The 22794-nt window shown below is 45.1% G+C and overlaps 1 protein-coding gene across 2 annotated transcripts; it reads left to right on the forward strand.

Annotated features, from left to right (window-relative positions):
• Nucleotides 1-2669: 2669 nt before the first annotated feature.
• CASP5 (caspase 5) lies at nt 2670-21831 on the forward strand. Of its 2 annotated transcripts, none has more exons than XM_032958516.2 (8): nt 2670-2772; nt 4662-5005; nt 7190-7278; nt 8514-8696; nt 9802-10021; nt 10362-10478; nt 16778-16887; nt 20570-21831. In XM_032958516.2, the coding sequence occupies exons 2-8, from the start codon at nt 4681-4683 to the stop codon at nt 20663-20665; spliced, it is 1140 nt and encodes a 379-aa protein (XP_032814407.1). In that variant the 5' UTR covers nt 2670-2772; nt 4662-4680; the 3' UTR covers nt 20666-21831. The 2 variants fall into 2 exon arrangements, with proteins under 2 accessions (XP_032814407.1, XP_032814408.1); XM_032958517.2 differs by having other exon boundaries at nt 7193-7278.
• Nucleotides 21832-22794: the final 963 nt, after the last annotated feature.

Genomic DNA, 22794 nt, shown 5'->3' on the forward strand with positions numbered 1-22794 from the left:
TCACACAATCCGATCTAGTTAAACCCAGGGTGAATCGTAGGCTATCCAGTCTGAATGTTTCATGGCGGCGCAGATCTTCCTTTCAAGGGGTCAACGTTTCACAAACAGAGAGAAGAGAGGGAATAACTATCGCCGGGAATAGCGTTATACAACCGATGAAACTATATATATAAAATAACTATATATCAAAAACATCCTCTGATGCCAAACCGGAACTGGTCATGAGCACAACTGCCCAAAGATGTGACTCCTCAAATCTAGCCACAACTGCCCCATTACTCATGGATAATTCAGAGTGTAGAGTATTTTTTATTATGGAAAATGTATTTTATGATACAATATCCAGGCAGGTGCTTGATTTTCGTGGGGATGATGATAAAGGTCGCCCCTCTTAGTGGTATTCTCCAGGTTCAGCAGAAGCATCTCCAGTTCCTCAGAATAAATAGGCCGTGAATTGATTATATTTGTACGTGGAGAGATAGATATATTAAGGAGACATTATCTGCTTTTCTATTTTGCCAACTACACTATTTGTAATTGTGATCTGTGTATTGTATTATTTAGCTTCGAAATATGATCCATATTTTAACGTGAGGGACATTGTCTCCATCATCTGGCAGTTCACCAGCATCGACTTGCTGATGAGACACTGTGTGTCAAATCCGATCCAGAGCTTGTGGTTATCGATGATATATTGTATAATGGTGTGGCTCACTCCAAAGATACACACACGTACCCACCACAACAGAGCCGTCCCTTTGTATGACTGCGTGTCTGTGTCATTTATTACAAAGACTTTAAACTATAATACTTTTTATTACGCTTGTTTACCCCGAGATAGCTTCACTGAGCTTCAAACCCATTTTCAGCAGGGTCCTGCCAAGTTTTCACAGCAGCGGGCGATGTTGCGTGTAATCCCAATTGAGTAATTTCGAGGTAATGTTTCAGCAATGAGATACTGTACTTTGGGCAATACCAGTTACATTGTATGTATTTGTTTTAGCTATGGGAGGAAACCGGAGAACCCGGAGGAAATTAATGCAGAACAAATGGATAACATAAAAAGTCCACTTACCAAAAAAAAACAAAGCTCCTTCGTATATCATTAACATACTTTCATGGTAAGTGCTGTTAGTGAGCACCTATGAATGCTCGCACAGCACACGAGGGGGGTTGTTGGCCAACACCACGCCCGGCCACCTTTGTCTCCCCAGTGGCGATCTTTACACATCGCACCATGTACTCATTTGAGGCTGAGTCGACCTAGGAGAGGGCCCAGGACCTATTCAGATGATCGCCACTGGCGTTGGCCGTGAGCGGGAATCGAATTCGGGTCGCCGGGTTCGTAGCGCGGCGCGCTAACCACTACGCCACCGCTCCCCACACACACGCGCAAAAGATCTCCCGTAAGGCCTGAACAGACTGTAGGAGCAAGGGCTGTTAGAAAGGACCTATGAAGGCATTCCCCTCCAGTCACACACAACAGTCGCCGTTTGCCACGAAGTGGCAGTGATGTCACCACGGCGCTTGTGCCAGGCTAGGTGCACTTTGAGGCCACCTGAAGTGTCGAATACACGCTGAGAGGAGGTCACGGGACAGACCCAGCAGGTGCCATGGGTTGGCTGATTGAGATGACCGGTAGATGCACCCAGCTGTGCCCCCTGCTGTGCTAACTTTGCCGTATTTATCGGCCCGGCGCTCCGCTCGTTGTTGTGAGCGTCGCTCCTCTGCCCTTTTGTTCTTGTTGTTGGAGGGCGACTGCCTCCCAACCTGCCCAGTGGGGGTCCTTCACGAGCCTCCTCCTCCACGCACGCGCGCGCACCACTCTCACAGAGCAGGGGGGAGAATAGACCAATTCTAGGAAGAGAAGGCGCCCAAGTCAGGAATCGAACACAGGGGACAGGGGCCGTCCATAAATGACGTCACGCACCTGGGGGGAGGGCAGACATTTGTGACGATGTGTGACGATGGGGGGGGGGGGGTTGAGAAATGTGACGTCACATCAAAATGCGCAACTTTAAATAAATATAGACAACACGTTCTACTTAATTAAATAAACTTTTTAATAAATGTTTTCTCCTACATCAGAGTGTAGCACCACATTAAATACGCACTACAATGACAATAGTTTAGAGAGTTTTGAAGCATGTTTTATTTATTGGGGGAGGGGGGGGGCAGAGCTTTGTGACGTCATATTTGAGGGGGGTCTGACTTTTAGTGACTTCGTGTGACTAGGGGGGGGGGTCAAAAATCGTCCAAAATCGCGTGACGTCATTTATGGACGGCCCCACACTCAGCTGTGAGGCTGCACGTGCGGTGTAATGCGATATAATAAAACAACGGGCTGACAATTAACAAAAAGAGGAGGCGGTTGACGTGTCGCAATAATCAATGGGTTGGAGGGGGGCAAACTCGATGGATCGCTTACCGATGAGTCGACGCAGCGATTAACCCTGGAGAAAAACAGCTTTATAGCTCATCGGATTCCTCCAGCGTATTCTGATTCAGCCACGTTTACTGCACGCGCACCGCGAACCACGGGCATTCAGTTGTTAATCATGAAAGCAACGGTGTCCCGATACAATATTCATTAACACAGCGCCACCCTGTGGTCGAGGCATGCGGGAAAAGCGGACAATGTTACGTGACGTTACCGCGTTTCCCGTAAATCGAAGTTTTTGTTTTGCTTCCTCCTTTTGGGTTTCGGTTCACCGCGTCGAGCGCCACGCATACCCCCTCCCTTATCACTCGTGCTTGGCCCAGGCACGCAAGGTGAGTGAACTCAAACGCGGCGTGGTGCTGGACACCCACCCCCTCCTGTTGCTCTTGCCCTCCTTCAAAAGGTGCTGCCCGCTAACAAGCACTTGCCCCAACAGTCTGTCCAGGCTATAGAGGGGCCGGGGGATCTTTGTCTTTATGGATGTACCAACTCTCGGTGTTGGCGCATGTTAGCCGACATGCCCAGCCACCGCCTGGTCAAGCAGCTTATGTTTGGCCTGATAGAGAGGGGTTCATACGGGCACGGTACGGGAGGGCATGTGCAGCTGATTGGACTTGCCCATGACTGTGGTAGCAGCGGTTTGTCGAGATCGGCATCTCCGGTGGAGGCTCTTGAAGGGACGCTACTGGCAAGTGCCAGGCTAGATGCACTTTTGAGTTTACCGGGTACTTGAGGGCAGTCACTCTCCAGCAACAACGGTGAAGTGACGCTCACACCAGCGAGCGGAGCTCCGGTCGGTTAAAATGCGGTGCATATGCCAGTCATCTTAGTCCACTCATGGCACATACGTCTGTTCCGTGACAACCTGCCAGCGAAGCCATCCACACTTCACGCGATGAAAAGAGAAATGGGGTCGAGAACAGATATGATGTGTGACACCGAACAGAGACGGAACGATGAAGCGAGATACGTGTTGTCTATCATGTTCGATTAAGCTAGAACGAATCGTCTTGCACGTAACGTGATTCATCATTTCTCGTTCAAGGTAGTTTTGGCTCGGAAAGGTACAGTAACAGTAATGTCAAGCACACAACTCTCACAAGTCAAGAGAAAAACCCAGCTCAAATTCGGCGATTAGCACGGTTGGCTACGTACGGTGCAAAGAAGTTCGACATACTCTACGTATATACATCTCCCACGTATAGCCCCTGAAAAAGAGGAATTGCTGGGTTTAATTCACCTGCTGGTTAAAGGAAAACATTCATTCATTGGAATTTCACATTTATATGGTGGAAGCGACTGCACACTTTATAGTCGTCTGTGAAACATAAATTGCACCTACTTTCCTTCGTGATAGCCTTGTGCTAGAAGTACAATTTCCAGTACCCAATGCACTAATTTGAGATGATTCTTTGGAAAAATTGTCCGTTGCCATGGGAATCTTTTGAATTTCCACGATTGACTCCAGGCCCCTAACATTCACGAGCACAGCCCCATGCCCATCAACCAAGGCACTCGGACTTACGCCCGCCCTCATGAGATCTCGATTGCCAAGCAGGTTGGAGCCTGGCTAATTGTCATGCATTGTTGCTGTCGGGAAACGTGTGTCGGCAGAGTGACTGCTGCACTCTACGCCAACGCTCCCAAGTCTCTGCTCTTTATGTTCACCCAACTCTCACCGACCAGCCCGGTGAAGTATGGACAAATATCCCAAACGAATGTTATGGCATGGGGAGGCCCTCACTGGGCAGTCGATTGACAAAGGGGCTGTGCATATACTGTACTTGGGCAAGGTCAGGCCAGTATTTAAATCGCCGTATTTCCGCCATTTCATCAATAAGAGCATAAGACTATTTTTCTGTTTAACCAGGTGAGAACTCAGGAGTTCAGGATGACCCTCATTTGCAAGAGATGATTGCTCCTGTGTGTAGACACCCAATTGAGTCATTTGCAGGTAATTTTCGAATTTGGACCCTGATGCTAGCACACAATGGCCTACTCTTGTAACTGAAGTCAGGGGATCATTAAAATCCACTGAAAAATGGTTGTTGCTTACTTTTCAGGTTATTACACATGCAGTCATGATCAGGGCGCCCTCTGGCTTTTAACTGTCCACAAATGCCATGAGTGGTGAACGCACGACCATTCGGCCATGTAACTAGGACACGCATATTTGAACATCTTGTAATATCAATAATTATAATGTATTTTTCCATTTCAGATAAAGAAAATTGTTCAAGATGTCTGGTGATCCTAACCTGCGATTGATAAAAAAATATAAAGTTCATCTGCGGACAATCCTTTATCCCTCCATAAAGGAAATCCTTGACAGGCTTGATGCAGAAGATATTATCAATCATTCAGAATATATTATGTTAGATGAAAAACCACGTGCGGAGCTGCCAAGGTTTTTGCTCGACCATCTGATCGATATGGGTGAAGGAGTCTGCACCAGATTTCTCAAGGAGACGCTGTTACCATACTGCAGAGAAAATACTCCACTGAGAGATCGTTTGATGAGTGAAACAAAACCCGTGTACGAAGTATTGATGACTCTGAAAACAGGTAGGCCCCAGCTACGAGTCCCAGTGTCCTACCAAACTGCTGCAGGTGCCACCGACATATCGTCCCCCACAAGTGGTCGTCCGGCAACCTTACACCCTGTCTCAGCGGCCTGCATCCCACCGTGCTCCTGAACCTAGTCGGTCTCATCCTTGTCAACAGGCCACGCGACAGTGCCCACCTCCATGTGCCTGACTTGTGATCCCTCATTTCTTCACTTCACGCATCTCCAGCAGTGGTTCTCAGAGTGTGGTTCCCCAGACCACCGGTTGTCCGCGACGGTCCTTCAGGTAGTCCGTAGGGACTGTGATGTAAATGCCGGTTGATCTGGAAATAATGACAACTTTCATGTATTTTGTTTGGCGGGAAAGAAGGAAAGAGGAGCGAGGGGATATAAAGCAGGGTGGGGCGAGGCCTCGGGGTCTTGGGGGAGAAAAGCTGGCAGTCAACTGCGAATGTTGGTGGTTGGTGCCATGCCGTAATGTCCCTTCTGGAAATTTGTGGAAAAGGGCTTTATAGCTCATCTGATTCATCCAGTATAAATAAATATTCTGATTCTTCTGATAATGGGTGACCCATGTAGACCCCCTTTAAAATGTTTCCGCACTCAAGCAAGATTGCACATCCATACCGCTACACTGATTCTCACTACCCGATTACTGCTGTTTGTGGTTAAGTTTGATATTTCGATTTAAAGCTTTCGTGACTGCAGGGATTCATCTTCTTGGTTCTTTCGGTATACATTAGGGTTGGTAGAATAACACATAGTGTAATATTACAAGTCTAATATTGTTATAGTCTAAAGTATAGGGTAGTGTATAGTAACGCAGTGTATAATTCAATGTTAGGGTCTGTCTATGGCAGTGTATAGTACGGTGTATAGTCGTGTAATGTAGAAAAAAGTTTAGTTGGAGGCATATCAATATAATGCATAATGTTAGAGCTTATATTGGGCTGTGTATAAGATATTATACAGTGTAGTTTAGATTGGAAGGTATAATACTGTAATGTATAGTAGTCGAGTTTATAGCACAGTTGTAACGCAACACAGGACAGAGCAGCGCATCGTGGCTGTTTCTCTCTCTCCCCCCTCCTCCGTTCCGAGCATAGATGGACTCGTCTGTCTGAACAACGCTCGCCGCTTTCCGTGGTGCTAACGTTGAGGAAAAAGAAACCGCCACTTTTTTCGACATAGAATTGTAATGTATAATGACTTATTGTTAGTAGCTTAGCTGATTGGAGAGTATATTGAGTTTATTGATAATATTGATGTAGTTTATATTTTAGTTTTTTATCAGTTTACTATATGGTATTCATTATATAGTGTAGTGTATTCTTAGTTACTTTATGTTAATAGCTCAGCTTATTGGAGAGTATATAGTACATTGATTATATTGGTGTAGTTTATATTTAGTTTTTAGTTTTTTCCATTGGTTTATTGTATGGTAGTATGATATTTGTAGTTCGTTAGAAACTCCTTTTTTGTTTTCCACATAATACACTAGCTTGATACTCGGTGGTTTGGCTGCTACAGTTCTTTATTATTAAAATGTCCCTCCCTTTACTGCTAATCCTACATAATACACTAGCATAATATGACTTTGAGACCCCCCCACCGCCTACACATTCCGCAAGGAGTGACTAACCCCATATCTGCATTTGTCATCAATATGCTAAATTCCTCTGTTGATATGTAAACTCCTTTGTCAAGGCTCTCTCCTCCTCCCACCCAGCTTAAAAATACGCTGCCAAGCTTAGCAGTGTTCATTAGGATGCTGTCTTTCCGACAGCGCTGTTTCTTCACCTGAGGACGGCTGCTTGCGTTGTGGCCAAAACGTCGTGAGAATTTTATTTTATTATGTTTTATTTGTATTATTTTATTATTTCCCTTCTACGTGACTTTACCGAATGAACCAAGAAGTTTGATATTGCTCAATCTTTTTATGCAACCCAACTGCTTGCCATGAAACGTGGTAGAGCATTCACTCCGCATAGGATCTGTGCTCCTAAAGAAAATGGATATTGAAGGGAGTCATTGCTTTTTAAATATGTATTTTCGACAATGTAGCTCATTATTTTGAGCTATGTGCTCAAAAAAAGTTATCTCTTCTGAAACTCTCATGTCTGAAGACCAAGCATCTGCCACTGCGATTATTGGATTGGCTGCCTGATTTTTTTCATTTTCAGAAGATGTCACGGATAGTGTGACCTCAGGCACAGAGAGAGTGAAGGCATCAAGAGAAGACTTTTACAATTCAACAAAGGGAGAAGAATATGTAAGTCCCTATGAAATCAGGATGACATTTAAAACTAATTAAAGCAAATGTGTTTAAATACAAACTATGACAGTTCAGCTCGTTATCCATCCTCAGTCATTACAATGGCACTTGGAGAGGTGGTCAGCTGATTCAGAAGGTATGGCGATGGGCTGCAGCCTCTGAGATCATGGGTTTGAATTGGAGTGTCATGCGCCCGTAAGTAAACCAGGCTCTCAAGCGGAGAGAGTTAAAACTAAACTTTAAGCATGCGGATGAGGGGCAGATTCCTTTGCGACCACGGTTGGCTATGTACGGTGCGAAAGAATTCCATACATATGTACTTGGAGATGCCAGAGGGTCGCCAGCTCGCAGATCCATTCAACGACACGGAGTTTGAATAATTCCCGTTCACTTTATAAACTATAAAAAACAAACTTTACCAGGTAAGGCCCACTGAGCTATAGAGTTATTTTTTAGAAGGGACCTGGCCACAAATCATAGCTCAACGAAGTGGCATCTCGCGTGGAAATGTATAACGGCAACCAAATACTCTTTATTCCCAGATGGTGTTGATGGTCTCAACTCAGTCACCAGTGACTACGAAAACGTCTAATTTAATTTGGATAAATTCCAGCTCTTGAGAATTTAAAACATTTAGTTGGAGGGTGGTGGGATGGTGGTGGAAATGCTATGAGTGTGGATAAGGGGTTCCTTGAAAATGTTGCGGAAGTAGTTATATAAAACCTCATTGTGTAGGCCGTTCTCTGACATGGAAGGTTGCACTTATTTTCAGAGGAGGAATGGGATGGGTGGAAATGTAAGGACACACGAGAAAGGAACTTTGAGGAGCGTGTTATCAGTCCAGAAGTGAGAGGTGAATTGGCAGTGATTCATTTAAAGAAGCAGATTCCAAGCATAGCATGGTCGTGGATCCATGTTCTGAGATTGGAATAAAAAATTTATGCATGTATGTTTAATTTTTTTCCCACCATCCATAGCCAACCATGCCAATTTAAAAGTGCATAGCTCCAGTTGCTTCCTAATATTGGAAGGAAGAGCAACCCAGACGGCCGCAGAAGCGAATTTGAAAGCACGCGATTTGGTGACCGTCTTTGTTCGATGGTTATCCAAAAGCCACTGCTGCTGCGAGGATAACCGTTTATGCTCCTTGACAAGATCAGCAAGGTATTGAAAATGGCACCCAAGTTGTTGTTCTTGTGTCTTATTTGAATGAACAATTGCACATTTTTCAGGTTTACCGGGTGAGGCCACGTGGACCAGCAAGACAGAGGCAGGCCCTCATCATCAACAATATGAACTTTACTGGTGAAGGGTTATTGAAGCGTAATGGCTCTGAGGAGGATGTTAAGTACTTGGTGTGGCTTTTCAAGGAGCTGGATTACACTCCGATTGTACACAAAGACCAAAGCGCAGAGGTAGGTTTGTGTTTCTATGCAACAGGTGGTGAAAATTTAGCTCTGCGATTGCTTGCTCAAGCCGCTGTTGGCAGAAGGGGCCTCCTCTCGATGGCCCAGAAAGAGAGCTGCTCTAAAGCAATGATGGGGAACCCAGACGAGCCGGTGGGGGCCGCGCGAGCCGGTGGGGGCCACGCGAGCGGCCCTCCTCCACCTCGGTGGGCCGCAAGCTTGAAATCGTGCTTCTGTACTAATGGTGACCCTGCGTATCATCCTAGACCAGGGGTGTCAAACATACGGCCCATCGACCCGCTCTGGCCCCCACAAGCACCTTCCTCTGGCCAATTTTAATTTTTACAACTTATATATATCTTTACTTCTCCCTAAAGTCAACCTGAAGTTAAACCAGATAATGAAACACGTGGGATTTGGCACGCCCTGCCGCAAAGCAAAAATAAAAATACTTTTTTTTCCCCCCACGCTTTCGGATTTTTAATCGGTAAATTAATACCGGATTACTATGCTTTTAATTTTCATAGTGCTCCACAGTGTAGCCCACGGGAGGTGCATTTGAATCCAAACCGGCGCCTCTGTCCAATTGCGTTTAACACCCGCTGCCACTTGATAGACCTAGACCAGGCCACCATGAAGGGTTCCTCAGCCCCACATTCAGCCTCGGCAATACGAGATCTTTTGAATCACCCACGTTGGAACACATTTTCTAAAACCTCGTGCAATTTGATATCCACCCTTGGACACTCAGGGGACAACATTGCACGGATCTCTCACTCATAGGAAGAGAGCGGTCTCCTTTCATTGCTTCACTCCTCATTTGGCTCCTCTCTTTGTTCTGTCCCCTTCCGTTTCCCTTTCCTATTTGTGTGCCTTTTTCTCTCCCCCTTTTGTCTCTCGCTCCCTAGATCACTGCTGGGGATCACCACAATGATGCCCGGACACGTCGGTCACTCAGAAGCCGAGCACCCCGGATCTTTGCGTCTCTTATTTAAATAACATACAAAGTAAAAATACCTACCCGATAAAAAGCACAGAAATAAAGGGTCGTCTAAAATTGAGCAATAAAGGGCCGGATTAAATCATCCGTCCACGCTTTTTTCTTCATCTTTAGGAAATTGAAAACCTCGTGAAGAAGTTTGCGAAGATGGACGAGCATATGCATTCGGACAGCACCTTTGTAGTTGTCATGTCCCACGGCTGCAACAGAGGGGTCTTCGGAAAGGGCAAAAATGACCTGCTGAGCATCGAGACGATCTACACAGCGCTTAACAACAATAACTGCCCGGGCCTGAAGGACAAGCCCAAAATTATCATCGTGCAGGCATGCAGGGGTGAGCTCGCTGTGAAGCCAGCAGTCCTGGCGCTCGTGTCATGATTGATTGTATCGTGACGATTTATCTCGTCCACCGTTCGCGCATGATTTGAATACATTTACAGAATATGATTATTAATAATGATAATATTTTGTCATTGCAGTACATGTAAATTGTATAGTGGATGCAGGATTGCTATGTGCCAATGGCATACAGCATAGAGAAGTAATGAACGATTATTATAAGCAAATTTGTGCAGCATCGTAGGTAAAGCTCACTGTAACGTACGAGCATAACGTGTTCATACTGCATGACTGGAATGGAATTCTAATATCGGACCGCCTTGCATTGTCGGTAGTTGACATTGCCACGGACTCAGCGGCACCGAAAGAGGTGGTGGACGCGAACTGGGAGACGGGTGGCTGTAGGGTGCCCCGGGAGAGCGACATGACCTGCCTCTACTCCACGCTGCCTGGTGAGGTCACATAGCCCCTGTCCCTTCACCCGCCCCCGGGCATCGTCACGGCACAGGCTTAGAGGGCTGCGCCCCTTCACGCCTAGAAAAGTTTTTTTCAGCTCAAACCACGGTAAGGAACTCCGGGCAGGAAGGAGAAGAGGAGAATAGGAATGGCCAGGTCAAGATGTCGGGGATGAGAGGGCGGTGTGGCGTCACGGTGGCGAGATGTCGACTACCTCGCCTGGTGTACAGGAGGTCGTGGGTTCGATCCTCGACCCTGTCGCCTGCTGTATATTTGGAGTTTGCATGTCCCTCTCTCTCCCCATGGTAGCGTGCAATCTCCTCTGGGTCGTCCGGTTATTCCATCCACATTTAGATTCACTTTGTTGAGCTGTCATTTGTGGTCAGGTTGCTTCTGAGAAACAGCTATATAGCTCAGTTGGTCTTACCTCGTAAAATAAAAAAAAAAGTTTATAGTTGAGTTTATTCTATTAGCTTCGATCAGTTACAGTTAGGGAAAAAAGTATTTGATCCCCTGCTAAATTTTGTACGTTTGCCCACTGACAAAGAAATGATCAGTCTATAATTTTAATGGTAGGTTTATTTGAACAGTGAGAGACAGAATAACAACAACAAAATCCAGAAAAACGCATGTAATTTTTTTATAAATTGGTGAGAAGGTGACAACATCTTCTTTGGTTCTTTCGGTAAAGTCACGTAGAATGAGAATAAAATAATAAATTGATAAAATAAAATAACACAATAATATTCTCACGACGTTTCGGCCACAACACAAGCGGCCTTCATCAGGTGAAGGGAGCGAGACTGTCTGGTAGGACAGCGCTGGAGTGAGAGAGCCACGTTCAGATCACGGCTTTTAAGCTGTGTGAGAGGAACAAAGAGCCTTGACGAAGGAATTAGCATAAAATTTAGCATTGAAAAGGCTGAATGATTAGCTTGTGACTGGTCACAGAAATAGCTATGTTAAAAGTTAAAGCATGCACATCCGCAGAGGCACCCATTGTTAAAAGGAATTAGCATAGAATTTAGCATTGAAATAGCTAAATTAAGGCATTCGCTTGTAACTGCTACAGAAATAGTTACGTTGAAGTCAGAGCATACACATTCACCGAGGCACTTAGTACAAATCAAAACAGGAGAATTTAGCATTGAAATAACTAGGCGAATTTAGCATTGAAATAACTGGGTGATTTGCTGGTGACTGGTCACAGAAATGACTAACCCATCTGAGCTATTCACAGTACTATATAGTGAACCAATAAAAACTAAAATATAAATTACCTTCATGTTATCAATAAACTCTATATTCTCCAATCAGCTAAGCTACCAACCATAAGTCGTTATATATCACAATGCTATATGGCGAAAAAATGGGTGGATTCTTACCCTCAAATTTCCGTACCACGGATAGCTACGGGCCCCGTTCAGACGGACGAGTTCGTCCATGGTCGGAACAGAGGAGGGGGAGAGAGACAGCTGCGAAGCCCTAGTATACTCCATGTTGTAAACCATACCATTAACCGTGGTGTGAGAGGTATTAAGAGGCAATGCTGGCGAAAGAGCTGCGGTCTGAAGGTCATCGTAAAATTACAATGAATTAAGAACAGAAATGATTTAACACATCTTTCCAGTGGTTACTAAGCCTGAATCCATCTTCTCGGTTGAAATTGTCTCTGTGCTTGTATATGTGAATGGCCTCATGAACGAATCTCTCATGGTAGCCAGTTGGTTTGCAAAGAACCTCCGTCTTGGAGAAGTCAATGTCATGTGAGCCCACTGAATTGTAACAGTGATCTGCCACGGCAGAGGAGTTCGTCTTACCGTGTTTCAAGTCTGCTTTATGTTCGCGGATGCGGTCCGAGATATGTCTTTTGGTTTCTCCAATGTAGCTACTACCACAAAGGCACTTTAGTTTGTAAACGCCCGGGTACTGTATGTCTGGAGTGGCAGTCTGGATGGCGTCAGTTTCAAATTTTTCCATGAATACGTTGGCTACAACCGGAGAAAGGGGGGAGCCCATTGGTTCATCAAGGACTGCATACTGATGTACCCCCCCTGGTGAGACATTGCTTAACCAACACATACTTCACCTGGAATGGAACTTTCTACAAACAAACTGAGGGCACCCCAATGGGCTCCCCCCTTTCTCCGGTTGTAGCCAACGTATTCATGGAAAAATTTGAAACTGACGCCATCCAGACTGCCACTCTACGCCCGACCTTATGGAAGAGGTACGTTGATGACACCTTTGTCATTTGGCCACATGGCCAGCCTGCTCTAGACCAATTCCGCGACCACATCAATTCCATACACCCAGCCATCAGATTTACCATGGAGGTCGAAAAAGATGGCAAACTACCCTTTCTGGATGTCTTAATTAAAAGGAGACATGATGGTTCAATGAGCCACTCTGTCTACAGGAAAGCTACCCATACAGATGCTTACTTGAAACCGGATTCCCACCACCATCCATCCCAGAAGAACTGCCTCATCAAGACTCTATACCATAGAGCCCAATGCATTTCCGACCAGGAACACATTACCAGTGAACTCAAGCACGTACACCAGGCTCTCAGGGCTAATGGCTACTCCGACTACACAATCCGCAAAGCCATCACTCCAGTCATGAAGAAGGATCCTCTTGTGGAGCCACTCAAAACCATCACCTTACCCTACATTGCAGGGGTCACTAAAAAGATCTCCAAAATCCTGAATAAACACAAGATCCAGGTCCGATTCAACACAGTACACAAAATCCGTGATTTAGTTCCATCTGTAAAAGATGCTCTTCCAGACATACAGTACCCGGGCGTTTACAAACTAAAGTGCCTTTGTGGTAGTAGCTACATTGGAGAAACCAAAAGACATATCTCGGACCGCATCCGCGAACATAAAGCAGACTTGAAACACGGTAAGACGAACTCCTCTGCCGTGGCAGATCACTGTTACAATTCAGTGGGCTCACATGACATTGACTTCTCCAAGACGGAGGTTCTTTGCAAACCAACTGGCTACCATGAGAGATTCGTTCATGAGGCCATTCACATATACAAGCACAGAGACAATTTCAACCGAGAAGATGGATTCAGGCTTAGTAACCACTGGAAAGATGTGTTAAATCATTTCTGTTCTTAATTAATTGTAATTTTACGATGACCTTCAGACCGCAGCTCTTTCGCCAGCATTGCCTCTTAATACCTCTCACACCACGGTTAATGGTATGGTTTACAACATGGAGTATACTAGGGCTTCGCAGCTGTCTCTCTCCCCCTCCTCTGTTCCGACCATGGACGAACTCGTCCGTCTGAACGGGGCCCGTAGCTATCCGTGGTACGGAAATTTGAGGGTAAGAATCCACCCATTTTTTCGCCATATAGCATTGTGATATATAACGACTTATGGTTGGTAGCTTAGCTGATTGGAGAATATAGAGTTTATTGATAACATGAAGGTAATTTATATTTTAGTTTTTATTGGTTCACTATATAGTACTGTGAATAGCTCAGATGGGTTAGTCATTTCTGTGACCAGTCACCAGCAAATCACCCAGTTATTTCAATGCTAAATTCGCCTAGTTATTTCAATGCTAAATTCTCCTGTTTTGATTTGTACTAAGTGCCTCGGTGAATGTGTATGCTCTGACTTCAACGTAACTATTTCTGTAGCAGTTACAAGCGAATGCCTTAATTTAGCTATTTCAATGCTAAATTCTATGCTAATTCCTTTTAACAATGGGTGCCTCTGCGGATGTGCATGCTTTAACTTTTAACATAGCTATTTCTGTGACCAGTCACAAGCTAATCATTCAGCCTTTTCAATGCTAAATTTTATGCTAATTCCTTCGTCAAGGCTCTTTGTTCCTCTCACACAGCTTAAAAGCCGTGATCTGAACGTGGCTCTCTCACTCCAGCGCTGTCCTACCAGACAGTCTCGCTCCCTTCACCTGATGAAGGCCGCTTGTGTTGTGGCCGAAACGTCGTGAGAATATTATTGTGTTATTTTATTTTATCAATTTATTATTTTATTCTCATTCTACGTGACTTTACCGAAAGAACCAAAGAAGATGAATCATTGCAGTCACGAAAGCTTTAAATCGAAAAGGTGACAACAGTTGGTGCAATTATTCGCAAATGGAAGAAACACAAAAGAACTGTTAATCTCCCTCGGCCTGAAGCTCCATGCAAGATCTCACCTCGTGGAGCTGCAATGATAATGAGAACTACACGGGAGGATCTTGTCAATGATCTCAAGGCAACTGGGACCATATTCACCAAGAAAACAATTGGTAACACACTACGCCGTGAAGGACTGAAACCCTGCAGCGCCCGCAAGGCCCCCTGCTCAAGAAAGCACATATACATGCCCGTCTGAAGTTTGCCAATGAACATCTGAATGATTCAGAGGACAACTGGGTGAAAGTGTTGTGGTCAGATGAAACCAAAATGCAGCTCTTTGGCATCAACTCAACTCGCCGTGTTTGGAGGAGGAGGAGGAATGCTGCCTATGACCCCAAGAGCACCATCCCCACCGTCAAACATGGAGGTGGAAACATTATGCTTTGGGGGTGTTTTTCTGCTAAGGGGACAGGACAACTTCACCGCATCAAAGGGACGATGGACGGGGCAATGTACCGTCAAATCTTGGGTGAGAACCTCCTTCCCTCAGCAAGGGCATTGAAAATGGGTCGTGGATGGGTATTCCAGCATGACAATGACCCAAAACACATGGCCAAGGCAACAAAGGAGTGGCTCAAGAAGAAGCACATTAAGGTCCTGGAGTGGCCTAGCCAGTGTCCAGACCTTAATCCCATAGAAAATCTGTGGAGGGAGCTGAAGGTTCGAGTTGCCAAATGCCAGCCTCGAAACCTTAATGTTTTGGAGAAGATCTGCAAAGAGGAGTGGGACAAAATCCCTCCTGAGATGTGTGCAAACCTGGTGGCCAACTACAAGAAACGTCTGACCTCTGTGATTGCCAACAAGGGTTTTGCCACCAAGTACTAAGTCATGTTTTGCATAGGAGTCAAATACTTATTTCCCTCATTAAAATGCAAATCAATTTATAACATTTTTGACATGCGTTTTTCTGGATTTTATTGTTGTTATTCTGTCTCTCACTGTTCAAATAAACCTACCATTAAAATGATAGACTGATCATTTCTTCGTCAGTGGGCAAACGTACAAAATCAGCAGGGGATCAAATACTTTTTTCCCTCTCTGTATAGGCGAGTGTCTTTTTTCACAGGGGGCGGCGGGGAGAGGGGAACATTAAAAGTGGGCGTGGCCACACAGAAGTCACGTGATTGACGGGACACTTGAGCTTACTCAAAGAGATGGATCCACCAGCCTAGTGTTCAATCACAGCCTGTACAGCAAAACCTCCCAACGACAGAACTCGGCGGAGAGTGCAGGGTCCCCACTAGCAGAGCGGGAGGTAGGCTGATGTAATTGCTGAACCCATGCTATTTAATACAACAACAAAGAACATACCTAAACTTGCACAATGTATTGGTTATATAATTTTTGCTTGAGTTAAAAAAGTCAAGATATTTACACTCTGCTTATTAACGGCGGCAATAAAACTGAAACGTAGACAAATAAGGAGCATGCAATCTCTGGACCTAAATCACTTGTTGTGCATAAATGTCCGTGCCCACACAAAGCACAGCATTCGAGATCGGGTTAAGACTGGGTATGTATGTTTGTTGACCTTGTTTTGCACCGTACGTAGCCAACCGGGCTAATTGGAGGTGCGGCGGAAGGACAAAAACTGTACACAAAAGCAGTTTAAAAAAATAGTTTTCAATCTAAATTTAAAAGTACTCCATTGACTTTCTAATATCGGAAGGCAGAGCATTCTAGACGGCCATCTCTGTCTGAGCAGAGTCTGACACCCATGTCCATCTGAGCAGACTCTGAAACCCATGTCTGTCTGAGCAGAATCTGAAACCCATGTTTGTCTGAGGAGAGTCTGAAACCCATGTCTGTCTGAGCAGAGTCTGACACCCATGTCCATTTGGGCAGAATCTGAAACCCATGTCTGCCTGAGCAGAGTCTGAAACCCATGTCTGTCTGAGCAGAGTCTGAAACTCATGTCTGTCTGAGCAGAGTCTGAAACCCATGTCTGTCTGAGCAGAGTCCGAAACCCATGTCTGTCTGAGCTTAGTCTGAAACCCATGTCTGTCTGAGCAGAGTCTGAAACCCATGTCTGTCTGAGCAGAGTCTGAAATCCATGTCTCTCTGAGCAGAGTCTATAACCCATGTCTCCCCCTGTGTTCCCCACTCCCCAACTTGCTGCAGACGACGTATCATACCGGAGCCGAATCAAAGGCAGCTTCCTGATCCAGCATCTGGTGGAGGTGATGAAGGAGCATGCTTGCACAGAGCACGTGCAGGAACTGTTCACCAGAGTGAGTTACTCCACTTCAGCCTCCTGCAAATGCACAATAGAGGCACCATTTAGCAAAACGGTAGATCTTCCAGCAGCTTACGGCACCATCACCATGGCCGCCGTCGTAGCGATGTCAACACAACACTTAATTTTATTTTCATGTTTTGTTCATTGTTGGGTTTGCAAAGTCACCTTTACTTTTTATATCATGTGTTTTTCTGTTTTAAAATTTTGCTCACTTTTTCTTTTTAAAAAGGTTGACCTTAGTTTCATTTTCAGATGATATATGTGGTCCCTAAGTAGATGCTAGACGCTGCCAATAAACCTAAACAGGTTGCTATATTCTAGATTTGAAGCTTTCGTGACTGCAAGGATCCATACTCTTTGGTTGTATTCGGCAAAGTCACGTGATTTTTGTTGTTTTATTTTTTACATACGTGACTTTACTGAGTAGAACCAAAGAGTAAGGTTGCTATATGTTTAGCACCGTGCATTCAACTATGGAAATACGGAACAATCGATTTACATGCACTCCTTTTTACCACCAACAAACACTGATGAGCACATACTCTTTGGTTCTTTCGGTAAAGTCACGTAGGTATAAAATGAAATAAATTAAATCACGACGTTTCGGGTGCAACACAAGCATCCGTCATCAGGTGGGACAACCACAGCAAGAAACAATTGCTGAAGTGGGCAAAAGGGCTGTTGTAACAAGAGGCTATATAGGCAAGAGAGGGGGGGAGGAGCCAGGGAGGAGAGACAGAGAGGGGGGGTTTTGGGGTAGGGGGAGTGGAGCGCTGCCAAGTGAAGAGCAGCTAGAAGGGATTAAAGGGCGAGCAGAGACAAAATGTCGGGGGGTGGGGAGGGGAAGAGAGCGGGGCTGGGAGTGGGGAGCTGAAGCAACAGGGGATGCGGATATTAAGGCAACACCGTAAAGCATTTAAGGTTTTATCCAGTTAATAACATCCTTCCAATGATTATTCAATTTGTATCCATCTTCTCGGTTGAAGTTACGTCTATGTTTATATATCTGGATGGCTTAATGAAAAAACCTTTGATAGTAGCCCGAAGGTTTGCAGAGCCCACAGCGTTATAGCAATGGTCAGCCATGGCAGAGGTATTAGTCCTGCCGTGTTTCAGATCTGCCTTGTGCTCGCGAACACGGTCCGAGACATGTAGTTTCATTTCCCCAATGTAACAATAACCACAGTTGCAACTTAGTTTGCAGACTCCAAGATATTGCATGTCAGGAATAACATCCTTCACAGATGGGATTAGATCACGGATTTTGTGTACTGTACTGAATCGGACCTGGATCTTGTGTTTGTTTAAGATTTTGGAAATATTTTTGGTAATGCCTGCAATGTATGGTAACGTGATGGTTTTGATCGGCGTCTCAGGGGGTTGTTTCTCCATGGTTGGAGAAACAGCTTTGCGGATAATGCAGTCCGAATATCCATTCATCTTAAGGGCTTGGTGTACGTGTTCCAGTTCTCTGGCTCGGTGGTGTTGGTCAGAAATGCAGTGGGCCCTATGGTGTAGTGTTTTGATGAGGGAATTATTCTGTGCCGTTTTCATGGAGAAATTTTAAACAGATGCCATCGAGACATCCACCCTATGTCCTTCCTTGTGGAAGAGATATGTGGATGACACTTTCCTCATTTGGCCACATGGCCTGCCAGCATTGAACCAATTTCTCAACCACATTAATTCTATACACCCATCCATCCATCAAATTCACCATGGAAATGGAGAAGGATGGTAGCTACCATTCCTGGATGTTTTGTTTGAGAAGAGACCTGATGGCTCTCTGGGACACTCTATCTAGAGGAAAGCCACCCACACAGATTCCTATCTGAAACCTGATTCCCAGCACCATCCAGCACAGAAGAATTCCCTCATCAAAACACTACACCATAGGGCCCATTGCATTTCTGACCAACACCACCTAGCCAGTGAACTGGAACACGTACCCCAGGCCCTGAAGATGAATGGATATTCGAACTGCATTATCCGCAAAGCTGTTTATCCAACCATGGAGAAACAACACCCTGAGATGCCGATCAAAACCATCACGCTACCATACATAGCAGGCGTTACCAAAAATATTTCCAAAATCTTAAACAAACACAAGATCCAGGTCCGATTCAGTACAGTACACAAAATCCGTGATGTAATCCCATCTGTGAAGGATGTTATTCCTGACATGCAATATCCTGGAGTCTGCAAACTAAGTTGCACCTGTGGTGATTGTTACATTGGGGAACTGAAACGACATGTCTCGGACCGTGTTCGCGAGCACAAGTCAGATCTGAAACACGGCAGGACTAATAGTTCCGCCGTGGCTGACCATTGCTGTAACGATGTGGGCTCTCATGATATTGTTTTTTTCCGAGACCAAGGTACTCTGCAAACTTTCGGCCTACTATCAAAGGTTTGTTCATTAAGCCATCCAGATATATTAACATAGACGTAACTTCAACTGAGAAGATGGATACAAATTGAGCAATCATTGGAAGGATGTTATTAACCAGATAAAACCTTAAATGCTTTATGGTGTTGCCTTCATATCCACATCCCCTGTTGCTTCAGCACCCCACTCTCAGCCCCGCTCTCTTCCCCTCCCCACCCCCCGACATTTTGTCTCTGCTCGCCCTTTAATCCCTTCTAGCTGCTCTTCACTCGGCAGCGCTCCACTCCCCCTACCCCACACCCCCTCTCTGTCTCTCCTCCCAGGCTCCTCCCCCCCTCTCTTGCCTATATAACCTCTTGTTACAGCAGCCCTTTTGCCCACTTCAGCAATTGTTTCTTGCTGTGGTTGTCCCACTTGATGACGGACGCTTGTGTTGCGCCTGAAACGTCGTGATTTAATTGATTTTATTTTACACCCACGTGACTTTACCGAAAGAACCAAAGAGTATGGATCCTTGCAGTCACTAAAACTTCAAATCTAGACTGATGAGCATGGTTAGCTATCTACGGTGCGAAAGAAGTACAAAGTACATACAACACATACAACACCACCTGCTTTCTATGCATGGTGGTTGGTCATTCAAGCACTATCCAGGCTCAAATCTGCTCAGCTTTCAAGGTCTCAAGCAACGGTTCTCAATCGGGGTATATGCGGATCCCTGGGGGTACGTAGCAATGTCCCAGGGGGTATGTGAGGTAATTTATAAATGTGTGAAATTATATAATGCTTGAGAGACATTGAATAATCATGTATGAATCTGCCAATATAAAATAACTACGATAACATTTGAATGCATATGGTAACCAAGAACGATATAAAAGACATTTCTAAACTCATTGATAATGAACAATGTGGTTTCCAAGCGTAACCAGGGAGCGCAAACAAATTACATCACGCCTGCAGTGTCTGTTGCATTTTTTTTTATTCGCTTGCAGTTACTAGATAGGATACCTCACAAAATGGACAATTGGTCAAAATAATGATTTTCATTATTCGTACATTTATTTCTCAGAACCATGTTGGGTCAGGTAAGGGGGTACTCGGTTGAAACAAAATTCAACAAGGGGTACAATAGAAGCCAAAAAAAGGTTGAGAAACACTGCTCTAGATGGATCAAGCACATTCGGGTGATTTGGTAATTGATAATGAGCGAGTTCACTCTGTTAATACGTGGTGAGTTAACCCCTTGCACGATCACGACCCCTCCCCTTCCCCAACCCCGCAGGTAAAGGACAAGTGCTCCATGAAGGACCCACCGCAAATGCCTGTGGATGAGAGGAATAGCCTCAGGCGTCGTTTCTACCTCTTCCCTGGCTTCTGATTCCTCGTGGCGAACATTCACGGAGCTTGCGGCGGGGCTCGTAACTGCCCACGCCATCACCGATGATCAATCGAACCTCTCCACTTCCCCCCCCCCTTTGACGTTAAACTTACTGCTTTTCTTGATAGACATTTTTATCTGGTGTTTTTAATGTGGGATTTTTTTTTACCAATATTTGTATTTTTTTACTTCTTTACCAATAATTGCCATGAGTATTCTTAATTTTGATATTTAAAAATATAACCGGACAGGGAAGCACATCGTCTCCGTGCGGATGGAATGCAGCTGTAAATTAGTACACTTGCTGCACCGCTAGTCTCTTTCCTTCGAGGCAGAGGTAAACAATGCCGTGAAGATCTCGTGTTCCCACCTTGAAATAAGTTTCTCGGCTACGTCTGCCGATGGAGCGATGGCCGGTCATCACATTTGTGTGTTTTCACGAATTGACTCTTGCAATTCCTCATCGATTGGGGACCTCAGTAGTAAGAAGGTCACTGTCGGGGTACATTCTGCTGTAGAGTGCGGTAGCCACAGTACTTCCTTGCACGTCTCTCCTCTTCTTGCTCCGTTGCATCGGCTCAGCATTTCTCTCGTTGAGTGAGATTCAAGATCATGTTGGTTCATATTTTAAGGCCTGTAACTATTTTTTTTATTTTACCAGGTAATGCCCACAGAGAGATATATAGCGCTTCTTTTAGAAAGGACCTGGCCACAAATAATAGCTCAATGAAGTGGATTATCATGTAGAAATTCATAGTAGCCAAATATTCTAAACGCATGTTTCTAAATGTGAAGGGAAAAACCGGAGGACCCGGAGAAAAATCCACGCAACCACGGAGAGAGAGAGACATTCAAACTCCAAATATACAGGCGTCATTATCGGGATCTAACCCAATACCCTCCTGCATAGGAGGCGTGGTGGTCAACATCTCGCCACTGTTATATTCACGAGCCAATTCGATCTCATGCCCTCGGCGGGGCCCCTCAAAGATCTGCGGACATCACGATCGCGATCGCGTTCTCGGCATGAGCGAACGTTCACTATGGTGGATCCCCGGTCGTGGAACTCCCCTCTACCGATGGAGGTCAAGCCTCGGAGAGCGCTGACACCTCGATAAATTTCGTCTGAATCCTGTGACGAAAAAATAAACTAGCTTTTTTCCTCATTCGTTTTGTTCTCCCTTTGGTTCTTGTTTTGCCTGCCAGTTCTTTTTTCAACATCTTTCCTTTCATTCATTCACGGCATCTTGAGATTAGCATGGTTGGCTACGCACAGTGCGAAATAAGTTCAACATACATACACATTTTGGTAGTCCAATTTATATTATTACTACTACTGAGAGTAGAGAACCCGTTGTTGCTCTGAAATGGAAAATAAGCGACAGCTGTCATCGTGTCCCTGCCCTTCTCACGATACTCCTCGACAACATAATACGTCTTTATGTTCTGTAGGTTTTAAAGAATGTTTTGGTGAAATAATTTTATTTTATAGGAAAACTAGTGGGAAGTACCCGGCGTTTCCCGGGCCAAAAAAATATTTCTAAACTACTCTTAAAAATCTAACAGCAGTGCGTACTGACTGTGGTGGTACCTGCTATCATTACAGCAGTGCATACTGTGGTGGTTCCTGCTATGATTACAACAGTTCATATTGTGGTGGTACATGCTTTCACTGCAGCAGTGCATACTGTGGTGGTACCTGCTATGATTACAGCAGTGCATACCAACTGTGGTGGTACCTGCTATGACCACAGTAGTACATGCTGACTCTATAGCAGTATTTATCGACTCTATAGCACAAAGTACTCACCTGACAGAGTAGCGTGGTGAAGCCTAGTCCCATGCAGAGCCTTCGGCCTCGTCTAGATTGTCCAGCCGGCCGTGGTGGCACCTTGGCAGGCTGGGGCTGGGCTGCTACCCCTGACCCCCCCCCCCCTCGCCACGATCTCCCTGGCCGCTCTGCAGTAATAGCTACGGCCGAAAGTCGTAGCATCTACCGACTGTATAGTAGTAATAACTGCACGCATCGGGGTGGGGGGGGACATCACACAGTGAAGAATTTACCTCAGCGTTTAGTGTGTTTTCATAGCATTTTTAACGCGAAAGTTAATGTCCCCCTCACTCCCACC

The sequence above is a fragment of the Petromyzon marinus genome, chromosome 2 (assembly GCF_048934315.1).
Source record: "Petromyzon marinus isolate PM22_M1 ecotype Great Lakes invasive population chromosome 2, UKy_Petmar_22M1.pri1.0, whole genome shotgun sequence".
In the NCBI taxonomy this organism is placed as follows: Eukaryota; Metazoa; Chordata; class Hyperoartia; order Petromyzontiformes; family Petromyzontidae; genus Petromyzon; species Petromyzon marinus.

Coding starts and splice junctions, on each gene's coding strand:
- CASP5 (XM_032958516.2), top strand. CDS start 4,681: ATGTCTGGTGATCCTAACCTGCGATTGATAAAAAAATATAAAGTTCAT. Junction 8,697..9,801: donor ACAAAGACCAAAGCGCAGAG/GTAGGTTTGTGT, acceptor CTTCATCTTTAG/GAAATTGAAAACCTCGTGAA. Junction 16,888..20,569: donor TGCAGGAACTGTTCACCAGA/GTGAGTTACTCC, acceptor CCAACCCCGCAG/GTAAAGGACAAGTGCTCCAT.